At 40.1% G+C, this 13988-nt stretch overlaps 2 protein-coding genes and 1 pseudogene across 2 annotated transcripts in view; 1 reads left to right on the top strand and 2 right to left on the bottom strand.

Moving 5' to 3' along the window:
* Nucleotides 1-12055, bottom strand: part of LOC117985966 (chaoptin) — a 59856-nt gene extending 47801 nt beyond the window's left edge. The window contains exon 1 of the mRNA XM_034972767.2: nucleotides 11753-12055. Coding sequence (XP_034828658.1) covers nucleotides 11753-11788 — 36 coding nt within the window. The 5' untranslated portion in view covers nucleotides 11789-12055. The remainder of the gene's footprint in view (nucleotides 1-11752) is intronic.
* RpL15 (ribosomal protein L15) overlaps nucleotides 1-13988 on the top strand; it is a 410749-nt gene that overhangs the window by 334492 nt on the left and 62269 nt on the right. The window lies entirely within an intron of this gene.
* LOC138402863 (uncharacterized) lies at nucleotides 478-3523 on the bottom strand (annotated as a pseudogene).

Raw genomic sequence — 13988 nt, 5'->3', positions numbered from 1 at the left:
TAGACATGATTGTGCCCACAACCTGCAATCTCTCCTAATGCCCGGCCAGACGAAGCGCTCTGCAATTAATTTGGCAGTTGCATTGATGCCTGGGTGGCTAAGGGAGTGTAGGCTTTCAAAGACTTGTCTTCTTAGCTGCTTTGGTACAAATGGCCTGGGAGTCGATGTACTGACGTCGCAGTACACGAAAGTCTGACTTCCAGGTAATTTTGTCCTTTGTAAACGCAGAGAAGACTTCTCTTTAAGGTAGTGCGCTAATTCCGGATCTGAAGCTTGACATTCTGCTAGAGACTCAAGACTGACGGGAGCATGAAGTTCATCCACTCGAGATAAGGTGTCGGCTACGACGTTGTCCTTGCCAGAAATATGCCTTATGTCGGTGGTGAATTGTGCTATACAATCTAGGTGTCTATACTGTCTAGACGAACAGTTGGTTTTCCGTTCGTGAAAAGCAAAACTTATTGGCTTATGATCAGTATAGATCACGAAATGTCGAGCCTCTAGCATGTGTCTAAAATATTTAATCGCTTCATAAATCGCAAGCAATTCCCTATCGTATGGGGAATATTTCTGCTGTGAAGGAATTAGTTTTCTGGAGAAGAAACCTAAAGGTTCCCAATCCTCACCTTTTCTTTGTTGCAGAACTGCTCCGATAGCGACATCCGAGGCGTCTGTCACTAGTGCGAGCTCCGCTTGAAAGTTGGGATGTGCCAGCAATACTGCGTTGGCCAGACTATTTTTACAGTCCTGAAAGGCCTGAAGTGCATGGCCAGTTAGATTGATAGGTTGAGAACCCTTAGCCGCACCAACTAATAAATTGTGCAAAGGGGCCTGCGTTTGGGCTGCTTTAGGCAAAAACCGCCTATAAAAATTAAGCATGCCCAAAAACCTGCGTAGTTGACGGATGTCTTTAGGCTGTGGGAAATCCTTGATCACTTGTACTTTTGCATCAAGTGGCTTAGTTCCGTTCTCGGAGATATGATGTCCTAAAAAAGTAACCTCCGGTACGCCAAAGACACATTTCGATGTATTGATAAGCATACCGAAATCCTTCAACCTACCAAATATCTGGCGAAGATGTTCTTCGTGCTCGACTTCATTTTTACTAAAAATTAAGAAGTCGTCCAGATAGCAGTAGCAGAAATCGAGTCCCCGGGTCATCTCGTCTACGAATCGCTGGAACGTTTGCGCAGCGTTACGGAGACCGAATGTCATAAACGGGAACTCGTACAACCCGAAGGGCGTAGTTATCGCGGTCTTCGGGATGTCTTCGGGGCTGACAGGTATCTGATTATAGGCCTTCACCAGGTCTATTGTACTAAAAATTTTACAGCCAGCTATGCTGTGGGCAAAATCGTGGATGTGCCTGATCGGATACCTGTCAGGGATCGTCCTGGCATTCAGCCTCCGGTAATCACCACAAGGGCGCCATCCGTTGTTTTTATTGGGAGCCAAGTGTAGAGGGGATGACCAAGGGCTCTCCGACGGCCTAGCTGTTCCGATCTGCAACATTGTGTGGAACTCTTGCCGTGCGATTTTTAATTTGTCAGGCGCTAGGCGCCTTGGTTGGCAGGAGACAGGAGGTCCAGAGGTCGTGCGAATATGGTGTACAGTGCTGTGTGGTATGATGCGTAACGTACCTGCCGGACGAGTGATTTCCGGAAACTCTTCCAATATCTTATGATACGTTGACTGACCAGTTATTACCTTTACAGACGAAATGCAATTAGGTTGGGCGATTGACGCAGTTGTTCTTACATTAGTAGTGCTATCGATTAAACATTGATTTTGACAGTCAACCACTAACTTATAGAATACAAGAAAGTCAACACCGATAATTGGTCTTGTCACATCAGCGACCAAGAAACGCCACAAAAAATTACGACGGAGTCCGAGATCTAGGTTAAAGTTCACGTATCCGTAAGTCTCTATGGGCGTACCGTTGGCTGCACTTAATTGGTAATTCGCACGTTTAAAAGTACCTATAAGTAAGGACCGAGGGAAGACGCAGACGTCACTTCCTGTGTCTACCAAAAACTGAATCTTCGTTGTCCGGTCCGTGACAAATAGGCGACCCACAGCAGGGGGAGGGCAATCGTCGGTCGCCATTAGCGACTGCCCTTGCTGTTTTCCGTTGCTTTGTAGTCGCAAGGCTGGACGCACTTGAATGCCTTGCTGCCAAATTTTGTGTGGTAGTAGCAGACTGGGTATTTCCGATAACTCGACTGTGATCGACCTCGTGAGTGGCTGCGCTACGATTGGTGATTACGTGACCTACTCGAGCTACGGGATCTATTGCTGAATTTCATAGTCAGTGCTTCGACTTGCTTTCTTAGCTCTGATATTTCCTTTCGTAGGTCATCGTTACTCGCGGGTTGCACCGTAGCTGCAGTAGCATGGACTTGAACGGCTGGGGCTGCTATGTCCATTATGCGGTCCGCTAGTTCAGCTTGCTCCTCCAGTGATGCAGACTTTTGCGCGGCCAAGACTGTCTGAATATTTATAGGTAGTCTACTTATCCAAATTGTATGTAGGTACTCGTCCGGGAACTCGGCGCCAGCAAGGTTTCTTAAATGGCGGAAGAACTGGGATGGTTTTCGGTCCCCGAGTTCTTCGTGGCGAAGTAGTTGTTTCATTTTTGTCGCCCGGGACGCCGACAACCTATTTACCAACTCAGTTTTGAGTTTTTCATATTTATTTGTTGGCGGTGGATTTATCACAACGTCCTTTATTTCCTTGGCGTATTGGTGCTCCAAGTGACCCATAACATAATAAAATCGTGTGGTGTCACTGGTGATGTTTGCGAGCGCAAACTGCCCCTCTAGTTGCGCGAACCAGATTTCGGGCTCATCGGGGTAAAAAGGAGGCACCTTGATTCCTACCTTGAAAACTTCTGTAAGTGGTCCGTCCGTTGAAACGCGCCTTTCGCTCGCACTTTGCTGCCCGCTGGTACCGGCCGGCGCGGCATCGACGCGTTCGCCAAAACCGAACATATTGTTTCCTTTTTGCGTATTCTTCTGATTGTCCTTCAAAGGGCAATCATCCAAGGGTCACCAGTATAGTTTTTGAGGGTTTACGGACGGTCTTTAAGCGGAAGTTGGATGAAATAAAAATGCACCAATGTAAGTGTAACGCTGTGGGGACATGCCGCCACACACTGCTTTAATTTTATAAACGATACATCGCGACGGCCGCCCGACCATGCACCGCGTAACTAGTTTTGTCGTAGGTACTAATGACTATCGCAAAATATAAAATTCAATCGTACGGTCAGCTTTGCTTTCGGTCGGCCGGCAAGTACATTTTGTATGGAAATAATATATGTGTATTTATTTAGATTTAAGGTTTAGATTAATATAAATATTTATAAGTATTATCTATAAGTTTAATGATAAGTTTTAGTTATAAGTTATAATGATAAATTTTAGTAATAGGTTTTAATTATAATAATAATTTACTTTAAGTTAATTTGGATGTTATTATAATATGTAGTTAGTTAGTAGTAATTAGTAGAATATGTCGCCTACACTTACGTTTTTTCTTACCCTCTACACAGGGGGTGTTATATTATATGACGCCTCTAACTGTCTGTCTATGGCATCGTAGCTCCTAAATGGATGGGTGCATTTCTTTCATTAGAGGGAGGGTTCGTGAGATATGTTGTGGCCGTATGGTAATAATTAAATGCGGCAACCGTGAAAGATGTTTACTGAGAGCCGGCTTATGATCTACTCTTGCTTATGGACTAACAATACTAATAAAGAAATCTTACATACTATTGTTTTAAACTTATTGCTTAACGACCTAACCTACATAATTTTGCATCACCTCTCTTTCAATCCGATGTGCAGGCAACCTACTTTGATATATTGAGGAGTTGCATTTTTATGTTACAGCTAATATGAACATGCTACGTTTAAACTGTCAATTCGTACATATTACATTCGATCGTGATGGTTCCCAACTATAGGGTCTGTTGTATAGCTGGTTTCGTAATATGCGATTAGCTTTAGAGATAACTAGCTCGTGACTTGACTACACAAATTTCATACCCCCATATTATCCCCTCAAGGGTTGAATATTCGAAAATCCTTTCTTAGCGGATGCCTACGGTGGCAAGCCACGGGCATCAGCCAGTCGATAATAAAATAACTAACAAACAACTTTAAAAATAAATTATACATCTGTAGGTGCCTACTTAATAAGCAAAAGGTACTTCCGCTGAAGATTTCTCTCGATTTACTTATATCGAAATATATGCAAGAATATAATTGCGTTTATCTAAAAAAGAATCCTTGATATTCGATATCTCAAAAATAGAAATCTGTATACCTAAGGTATACAGATTAGAAGGCTACATTAGACGACGAAAATTACTGATTCTTATTGAGATAAAAGCTGAAAAAAAAAATCAAAAACTATGGTCGTGGGATAGTTTGCGTCTAACCACAAAAAAATCTATGCCACTAACCACCATTATTACCTCGATAAAAGAAGGCGGCCTCTACAGAAGTGACGTAGGTATACCTAAACGTTAGTTCCATCTGAAAAAAATCTGAGCTACTCTCTGAGCTAGTCGCGCCCAAATACCTACTTAAAAATCATGATATACCTATCAGAGGCGTAGCCGAACCATGATTTATTAAACTTCTACTTTGATACGTTTTATAGTCTCAGCTTTGTTCTCACACGTCAGATAGTCACACGTCAAATCATAAACCGGTTACCGGTAATTAAGTAGTTGCCGCACGCTAACTCACAATAGTTCTGCACATAGCCTAAAAGCCGCTAATACGCTAGTCGCTCTGAATAGTTTCACCCATCGGCTAGTCATGCTCTCATAGATCTGGAAATGCTTTGATTATCCGACTATCCAGGCCTAACCGTAAAGGTTCGTACGCACCTGAGCGGCGCGGCGCGGCGCTTCAGTCCGACTACAGAACGCGTCACCTCAGGCCGCTCGACGGTGCCTACCGCACTACAGCTTCAGTACGCGGCACCTCGCGTCACTTGCGCGTCACTTTTATACCCGTTCGCGTACGAGCAACAACGTCGCAAGATGAGCGACAGTGAAGAGGATTTGATTATTATTTCTTTGTTGTGCAGAAGAAGAACGAATTATCGAAGAGAAAAAACCGGCCAAGTGCGAGTCAGGCTCGCGCAATGAGGGTTCCGTACTACAGTCGTATTTTTTCGACATTTTGCACGATAATTCAAAAATATGATGCATAAAAATAAATAAAAATCTGATTTAGAATGTACAGGTGAAGACCTTTCATATGATACCCCACTTGGTATAGTCACTCACTTCGAAAGTTGAAAATACTAATTATTAGTTCATGACCACAATTTAATTTTTTTTGTGTGATCTAACCCTAAATTCACGGTTTTCAGATTTTTCCCCAAATGTCAGCTATAAGATCTACCTACCTGCCAAATTTCATGATTCTAGGTCAACGGGAAGTACCCTGTAGGTTTCTTGACAGACAGACGGACAGACAGACAGACAGACAGACAGACAGACAGACAACAAAGTGATCCTATAAGAGTTCCGTTTTTCCTTTTGAGGTACGGAACCCTAAAATAGGGGTTCGAGATTTGTGTAGTCCACGCGGACGACGTCGCGGGCATAAGCTAGTATAATATAAACACAAGTACAACAATAGGTAGGCATATTTCCGAAACTATTAATTCTACCTAGATGAAGTAGGTAGGTATAATATGTACATAATATATTATAGTTATTTAATCAGGATTATTTTTACCATTGATGTTTTCTCATAACGCTCGGAGAGACATTTATACATTTAGACACTGGGAAGGGGGGAAGCCGACATCCTAGGGGTTGGGACCTTTGAGGATATACTTCTAAGCGCATGAGGAACACGTCATGTGCCAAAAATTAAACCTACGTTATTTATTTTGAGGTCTATCTTGCCGATTCTTGCCTGTACTTTAAATACCTAACAAGATGCGCGTGTATCTTATTCGAGCGACGTACGCATACTGAAGCGCCGCGCCGCGCCGCTGGGTATGTCGCACTAGCGTCACTGCACTGCGCGTCGCTTCGCTGCGCTTCAAAATATTCTCTCCAGATGTGCCGCGCGGCAACGCGCGGTGAAGCGTGGTGAAGCGCTGTGCAGCGCCGCTCTAGTGCGATATGCGCCATACAAAATGATAGAAATGATATTTTGAAGCTCTGTGCCGCGACGTGCAGCTCGCTGAAGCGCCGCGCCGCGCCGCTCAGGTGCGTACAAACCTTAAGGAATTTGGCGAGAAACCAATTAGTTTTATAGATCTCCTTAATAGCTCAATAAATTTAGTGTTTTCGAGTTTCTTTTAAATTGGTGTGCTTTATAGATATTTAGTTATTAGATGCCCACGACCGGACCCACGCGTGGATAGTTTTTTTTAAATCCCATGGAAAGTCTTTGATTTTCCGGGATAAAAAGCCTATGCCCGACTCTAGGAGACAGGCTATCTCTGTACCAAAAACGGTATAGCAATTAGGCCGTTAAAAGTTAGCAGATAGACGGACACACTTTCGCATTTACGATATTATTATGGATTAAGTTTAATCAATAAAAATACGGGAAACCAAAATAAGTCTGTCTTGCATCTCGAAAATTTGGCTTCTCGGTTTATCAAATTCAAATCAAATCATATCTAAATATTCAATTTTTTATAATAAGTGACTGTATTTTGCTACTTATTTACCTACCTACAACTTCTTATGTATTGCTCGCTTGTAAGTTGAAACGCGTTATCCAAAGGAAAACTTTACCTATTTACTTACTTTAGCAATAATATTTAATAGTCCTTCACCTGAATTCTGGGAGTGGTAATTAAATCTTTACAGATATCGCGGTAACTTCGATCTGAAGATCGTGTATGAATAGAACGAATACAAGGTCAAGTTGTCTATGGCCAATTAATGTGTACGTTTCACACAAATCCTCGTAAAACTATATTTACTGTGCCGTTTGGACTAAACCTGCTAATACTCCAAAGTGACATCTTAGTTTAGAAATCAGTGTACAAACACAGTATGTAAACATTTTAAGGAAAGTCGTCTTGCAAACATATAATATTACTGGTATAGGCGGGTTGGTTACGGCGCGGCGTAATATTTCAAATAGGTACTCAACTTACTTGTGAGGAAACCTATCGGCTATCGCTATACGCTTTTACTCACTTTCACGCTGTCATCTGGTATGACCTTAGGGTCATTTTATTAGCTATCAATTATTATTATTATCACTATATCAAATGACTTCTAAAGAGACCTATATCAAATAGTGGACGACGCTACTTTGCCTAAGTATATCGATTTCATGTTTGCCTTTATAATATGTGCAATAATAAATGCGACAGTATTCTCTTATCTTCTGTCTGTTATTTTATTATCTACCTGTTTTCAGAGCACAATAATTAACGAACCGATCTTGAAGTTTAGAACAGAGATATTAGCATCTTTACCACCCATATTTTATTTTATTTTTATTTTATGAAAAAATGAATAGGTAAAAACAGAAGAAGATTAAAGCTAATGACAAGTTTTCACAGATAGAATAAACATAAGAATAACAAAAAAACTCGACTGGGGGAGAGAAAATTCAGGGAAAAGTAATAAATACGAATATTATAAATGTGTGAAAGTGTGTATGTCTGTCTGTCTGTCTGCTAGCCTTTCACGGCCCATCCGTTCAATCGATTTTGACGAAATTTGGTACAGAGACAGCTTGCATACCAGGGGAGGACATATGCTACTTTTTATCTTGGAAAACCAAAGAGTTCCCACGGGTTTTATTTCAAAACACCTAAATCCAAGCGAATGAAGCCGCGGGCATTGTCTAGTAACTAGTAGTATATCATTTCATGACACTGGAAATTGAGGAAACTATAAAGAACGCTTTTCTTTACGTACTTTCACATTTTACGTTCTCGTGTTACATTGTATTAATAGTAAAATTTAATCCGCACCGCGCGCCACCGTAAGGAATTTCACCCTCACCATCTGGGTGTCTGGTGCACTTCGACCGTCCGCTGCGCCAGATCCTTCTTTCCACGCACGTGCAAACTGTGGAACCATCTCCCATCGGCGGTGTTCCCACTAGATTATAACATGGGGTTATTCAAGGGGCGGACCAACAAATTCCTAAAAGGCCGGCAACGCATCGGCGGCTCCTCTGGTGCTGCAAATGTTCATGGGCGGCGGTAATCACTTAACATCAGGTGACCCGCCTGCTCGCTTGCTCGCTATATCTATTAAAAAAAAAAAAAAAAAAAAAATTACTTAAGTCGTTAAAAACTTTGAGGCTAGACATTTCAATAGACAATTCTGAAATTATGTATTTATTACTAATGAGATAATGGGTAGTTTTGTCTTTTTAATGACTCTGGTAAGAGACGAGATTTCGCTGAAGTCCTGAAGTTTAGAGGTTATAGTTATAATCACCGGGATCGACTAACGTGCTCATCAGTGCAGTCATGCAAGCTATAGCTTACACAAGCACAAGCAGCTAGTACCTAAGCAGTGAGCGCCTAGCTTTACATTATAATCTCTTTACCTCATCTTTTTACAAGACGTGGAAGTTGTTAGTAAACATTGATGTAACAAATGACGTACTGTTAACAAAAAATGTTACACTTTTACAACAATTCTCTTACATAAATTCTTCGACATTTCTTAGATTTCTTTGTCACCTCACCAGCGAGAAATTAAGTGGACTGAAAGGTTTTATTATTCACGCACAACAGACGGAAACGTTTAAGTGCGGAAACCAGCCCAGAGTGAAGAATTAGTGAAGAAGGTTGTATTATTATTGCGGAACCTACTCTTAATGAAAATTTACCTACGACAGTTTCTTGAAGGCTTGTACTAATAAGTTGTGGTAATGTAATGGTGGCCAGGAAATTGGTAAAGACGTCGGCTTCCTATTCGGGGGGTCCGAGATTCAATCCCGGGTCACCTCTAACTTTTCAGAGTTTTGTGCGTTTCAAGCAATAAAATGTCACTAGCTTTAACGGCTAGGAAAAGATCGTGAGGAAACCTGCATGCCTGATAGATCTCCATAATGTTCTCAAAGGTGTGTGAAGTCTGCCAATCCACACTTGGCCAGCGTGGTGGACTATAATAGTCATCCCCTTCACATTCTGCGAGGAAACCTGTGCGGAGCACTAGAGAGCCGGTGATGATGATTATAATTTTAGGTATCAGTACCCTTATTATAAATGCGAAAGTGTGTTTGTTGGTTTGTCCTTCAATCACGTCGCAACGGTGGAACGGATTCACGTGATTTTTTGCATGGACCAAGATAAAGACCTGGAGAGTGACATAGGCTTTATCCCGAAAAATCAAAGAGTTCCCACGGGATTTTTAAAAACCTCATTCCACGCGGACGAAGTCGCGGGCATCAGCTAGTAGTCAATATAAAAAATATAAGTGCACTTTCACTATTACATAAAATAATTTTATTAATTACTTTATTAAGACTACACGAACGGAATTCATTATCAGATTAATTTTTTTTCGGATGAGGATTGATTGATAAGCATACCTACATTATAATAAATTAGACTTATAATATCCGATAATTTAATATTATTAAGCATGAACTTCCGCCTTATAATGTTTCCTGCAAGTGGCATTCATTATTGAAGGAAACAATGTGAAGGTATTCTATTCTAGGTATTCTCAGTGGGTAACCTAGCTAACCAGCTTAAAAACACGTCATTAATTATTTATATCAATATATAAATAATCAATACTTATAATATCAATCAATATATTTATATCAGTATATTTTAGATTACAATAGTGTTATCCATACTTCCATACTAATATTATAAATGTGAAAGTGTGTCGGTCTGTCTGTCTGTCTGCAAGCTTTTCACGACCTCTCTTTTTAACCGATTTTGACGAAAGGGGTTTGAATATTAATATGGAGGTATGGAATCTGGCCTACCTATATGTCCGCCATTTTCTTTTTTTTTCCAAAATAACGGCCACGCATAAAACCTGAACACAAAAACCTGACTTGAACAAAAGGACACTTTGGAAGATGTTGTCTCATACAATATTTGTATTAAGTACTGATGCCATCATCATCGCCTGTGGACGTCCACTGTTGGACATACGCCTTCCCTAAAGAGCGCTACCACACCCGGTCCTCAGCCTTCCTCATCCAGCCACTTCCCGCCGGCCTCTTTATATCGCGCGTCAGTCCATCGTGCTGGAGAGTGTCCCACACTGCTTAAACGCGGTCTCCACTCAAGGACTTTCCGGCTCCAACTTTATTGACGCCAATGCGTGGCCGTTATTTAAAAAAAAAGTAAAATAGCGGACTACTAGGTAGATCAAAATCTTCAAAGCCCAAAGATACAGAAGCTTGCATCCCGGAAACGGACATACCTAAGCTACTTTATGTTCCGGAGAATCAAAGAATTATCTTGGGATTTTAAAAACCTACATCCAAACGGATGAAGTCGCGAGCGTCACCCTATTGAGTAGGCACTATCAGTTTGTAGGTACTTAATAAAATGGAATTAAATTTTTAAAAGAATTTCACCAATAGGCATGATAAATTGTAATTAATAAGTGTGGTAAAGGCGTAGAGTGCATACCTAAATAGCTTGAAAAAATCTTTTAGAATAATTTGGCTCAATATCGACTCGCAAAAACATTCTCGCCTTTCTATTCATAAGACAAGTAGAAGCTATTTACTGGTTTGTGTTTCCTTGTAACTTTAGCTTTAGTGGGTCACGTTCAGAAACGGTGATGCAATGTAGGTAAAATGGCCAGCTCTATTAAAGTTTCGTACACCTATTTGACTTTAATACTTTGTTGCACTGTAAATGTAACAGTAGCCTTATTGTATTGTTAGTTATTGTTGTGTTTGCAAACAGATTTTCCGAGCAAAATTAAGTAGCAATTTTAGATTTTTTATTTTATTTTATTTTATTTTATTGCCCAACTATGTTTGATTACAATCAAACTTCATCATCACCATCATTTCAACCCATCGCAGACCCACTACATAGCAAGGGTCTCCACTCAGAGTAGGAAGGGTTTGGGCCATAGTCCACCACGCTGGCCAATTGCGTATAGCAGACTTCACACAGCTTTGAGAATATTATGGAGAACTCTAAGGTATGCAAGTTTTCTCACGGTGTTTTCCTTTACTAAAAATCTTATTACTTATTACTTTGATCTGCTGGTGGCGCCTCTCGAAAAAAGCACAAAAAAGGTACCGAGTCATGTAGGTACGTACATACATAATTAAGAGTATACTTACGTAGTTTATTAATAGTTTGTGGTAACCATGATTGACTATCCAATTATTTTGATTGTAGAATACACTCTACTTTAAAAGAAAAAATAGATAGATAAAAACTCTAAAATTTTACAAAAAATAAGCATTCTAGGTATAGCTACGGTTTATGGGATAGTTTCCTGCTTGCGACATTGAATTCCTTGATTTATACGTCAACTTTCTGTAACACGTACCTACCTCGATAAGCCATCTCAGTGAAATGGTATATCTATAGTAGGACCTAAGCGAGTTTTTTTTTCTATTTTGTATGACAAACGACCATGAACTTATATTATAAGTAGGTACGTCTTTTAAATTTGAAAAGTTCACCTGAATGAAAACAAATTTATTCCTATGAACTTTCCAACTTCGAATAATTCTACATTAATATTAATAAGCATGTTTAAAGCGTAGGTAATATTATGTTAAAAACTTGCCTTTGACGTTGAACCGACAGAGCTTCTGAGATCCATAAAGCTTACACCGCTTACACACAAAACCACTTCAAAAACTCGCAAGAATAATTCGCATCATTTCACATAACACCACAGAATAAAAACCACTTTTTTGATGTCACACCGATAACTTCTACGTGGTGAAACACTAGCACCTAGTCTTTTTTCGTTGTAAGAGTTGATGGGTTTAAAAATAAGCTAGCGGGTGTGGAATGTAGGTGCGCAGACGCACCGAGGCATGCAGACTGCAGAGGGCAGAGACCTGTAAGACCGCCGCTCGCGCCGGCCGCGACGTGAGTACCGTTGTTCTAAGAGGGAACCAGTAGAGATGTGCCTGCCGTTGTACACATTGCTCACAATATATTATTTTACTTAATCGTAATTAAAATTATTATTTAAGTTTGGTATAGATTTATAAATTATTTAAGTAGTCAGCGACAGGCTGGGATGGCAATCGCGGTATGAGGCGGGGGGACGCCACGCACACCGCACGTCATCCGCGCAAGCCTCCACCGGGTTAGCACGGGCGCTGTGTGGGTGTCCGGGGCGTTCCCTCCCCGACTGCCATTTCAACCTGTCGCGTACTGTACAGGTACCCACTGCTCCTACCTACGCTATATAATTTCGATCTTATACCTGCTTCAATGGCAACTACTTCTATAAAATTGATGCATTGCTACATTAACGTTCATTCTAAGAGTAGAGACAGCACTACAGAGAGGTAGGTAGAGTTAGGCTGACTAATTGCATTAATTACTATAGATACCTAATCACTGATGTAACGGGAAACGACTGTCTACGTTACCCGTTCAACCGTTTGCAAAATACATGATAAATATGCTATTATCACATTCCAGGTAAGAAAATCACAATATAAGTAAAGTTGATAATCTAAATAATAAAAGGAAAAGTCATGACTCACTGAATGACTCATCAACGCCCAGCCCAAGCCCTTGGACCTAGCAAGTTGAAATATTGCACAGAGGTTTTTGTAAATAGCAAGCAAACATTTGCAGCACCAGAGGAATCGCCAATACGTTGTCTCGGCCTTTCAGGAATTTGTTGATGTTGTCCCGTGTTAAAATTTTGTGAGAACACCGCCGAAGGGAGCTCGTTCCACAATTTACATTCCCTTTATAAGATAGGTACATAGATCAGGAATGAAGCTGAAGTTTTCGTATTTCCCATGAAGTAGGGAATAAAGAGGATTGATATTTTTGCCGAGAAATACCGCTCGTTAATATTTATTTATGCTAAACAATGCTAAACAATCTCATGACTCAGTACCTACCTACATCGGCTGATAACGCGACCTAGGTTGATTAATAAATAAGTAGGCACATCACTAATTGAAGTGAGGTAGAGAATGGTTAGAGATAAGCTGCGTGTAACTTATTTTATTACCTCATTTCGATCTCGTCACTACACTTGGCCGGTATAGTTATGAATTTTTAAACAATCAAAGTCAAAGTCAAAGTCAAATGATTTATTCAAAATAGGTAATAAATTACTCTTATTGATTGTCTGGTATAGTGTTAGATTTGTAAGATAATATAGTGGTGATAATTATAACGCAAACTTAAAACTAAAGCTACGAGGGTTCCAAACGCGCCCAGGTCTGAGAAGAGCCCACAACAAACTCAGCCGGGTATTCTTTTTATTATCACCACTTTACAAATTTATTGAAACTTATTAGAACTATCACAAAGTCGTTAAGCAACTCATTCCCAAGCTTGCTTATCATTTAAATAATCCTTTACATTGTAATAGGATTTTTCAATTAGTTTACGTTTTATGAAAACTTTGAACTTGTTGAACAATAACTCTCCGATATTCATTTTTTAGTAAAATTCTATAAATATATGTAATAAGAGAAACCGGAAGACAACTGTTCATGCCTATCTGCTTAAATGTAGGCTCCAGCCTCCAAATACGAAAAGATTTTTTGTGGAATTCCAATAGGATAAAAAAAATCTCAATCTAGGAGGAAGAAGTTGCGGGAAAAGCTATAGTTTTACAATACTTATAGCTAACTTAATATTATTCTACAACTCATGCAACGCTATTTATTATAATATGAATTACAATTTAGTATTTAAAAAATAAATAGTAAAAGTAGTGATAGCCTAGTGGTTAAGATTTGGCCTCTTAAGCTGAGGGCCGGTGTTCGGTTCCGAGCACTCACCTCTCACGGAGTAAAATATGTGATCACTTTAAG

This window comes from Maniola hyperantus, chromosome 10, assembly GCF_902806685.2.
Source record: "Maniola hyperantus chromosome 10, iAphHyp1.2, whole genome shotgun sequence".
Taxonomy (NCBI): Eukaryota; Metazoa; Arthropoda; class Insecta; order Lepidoptera; family Nymphalidae; genus Maniola; species Maniola hyperantus.
This window is presented reverse-complemented; position numbering and strand designations above follow the sequence as displayed.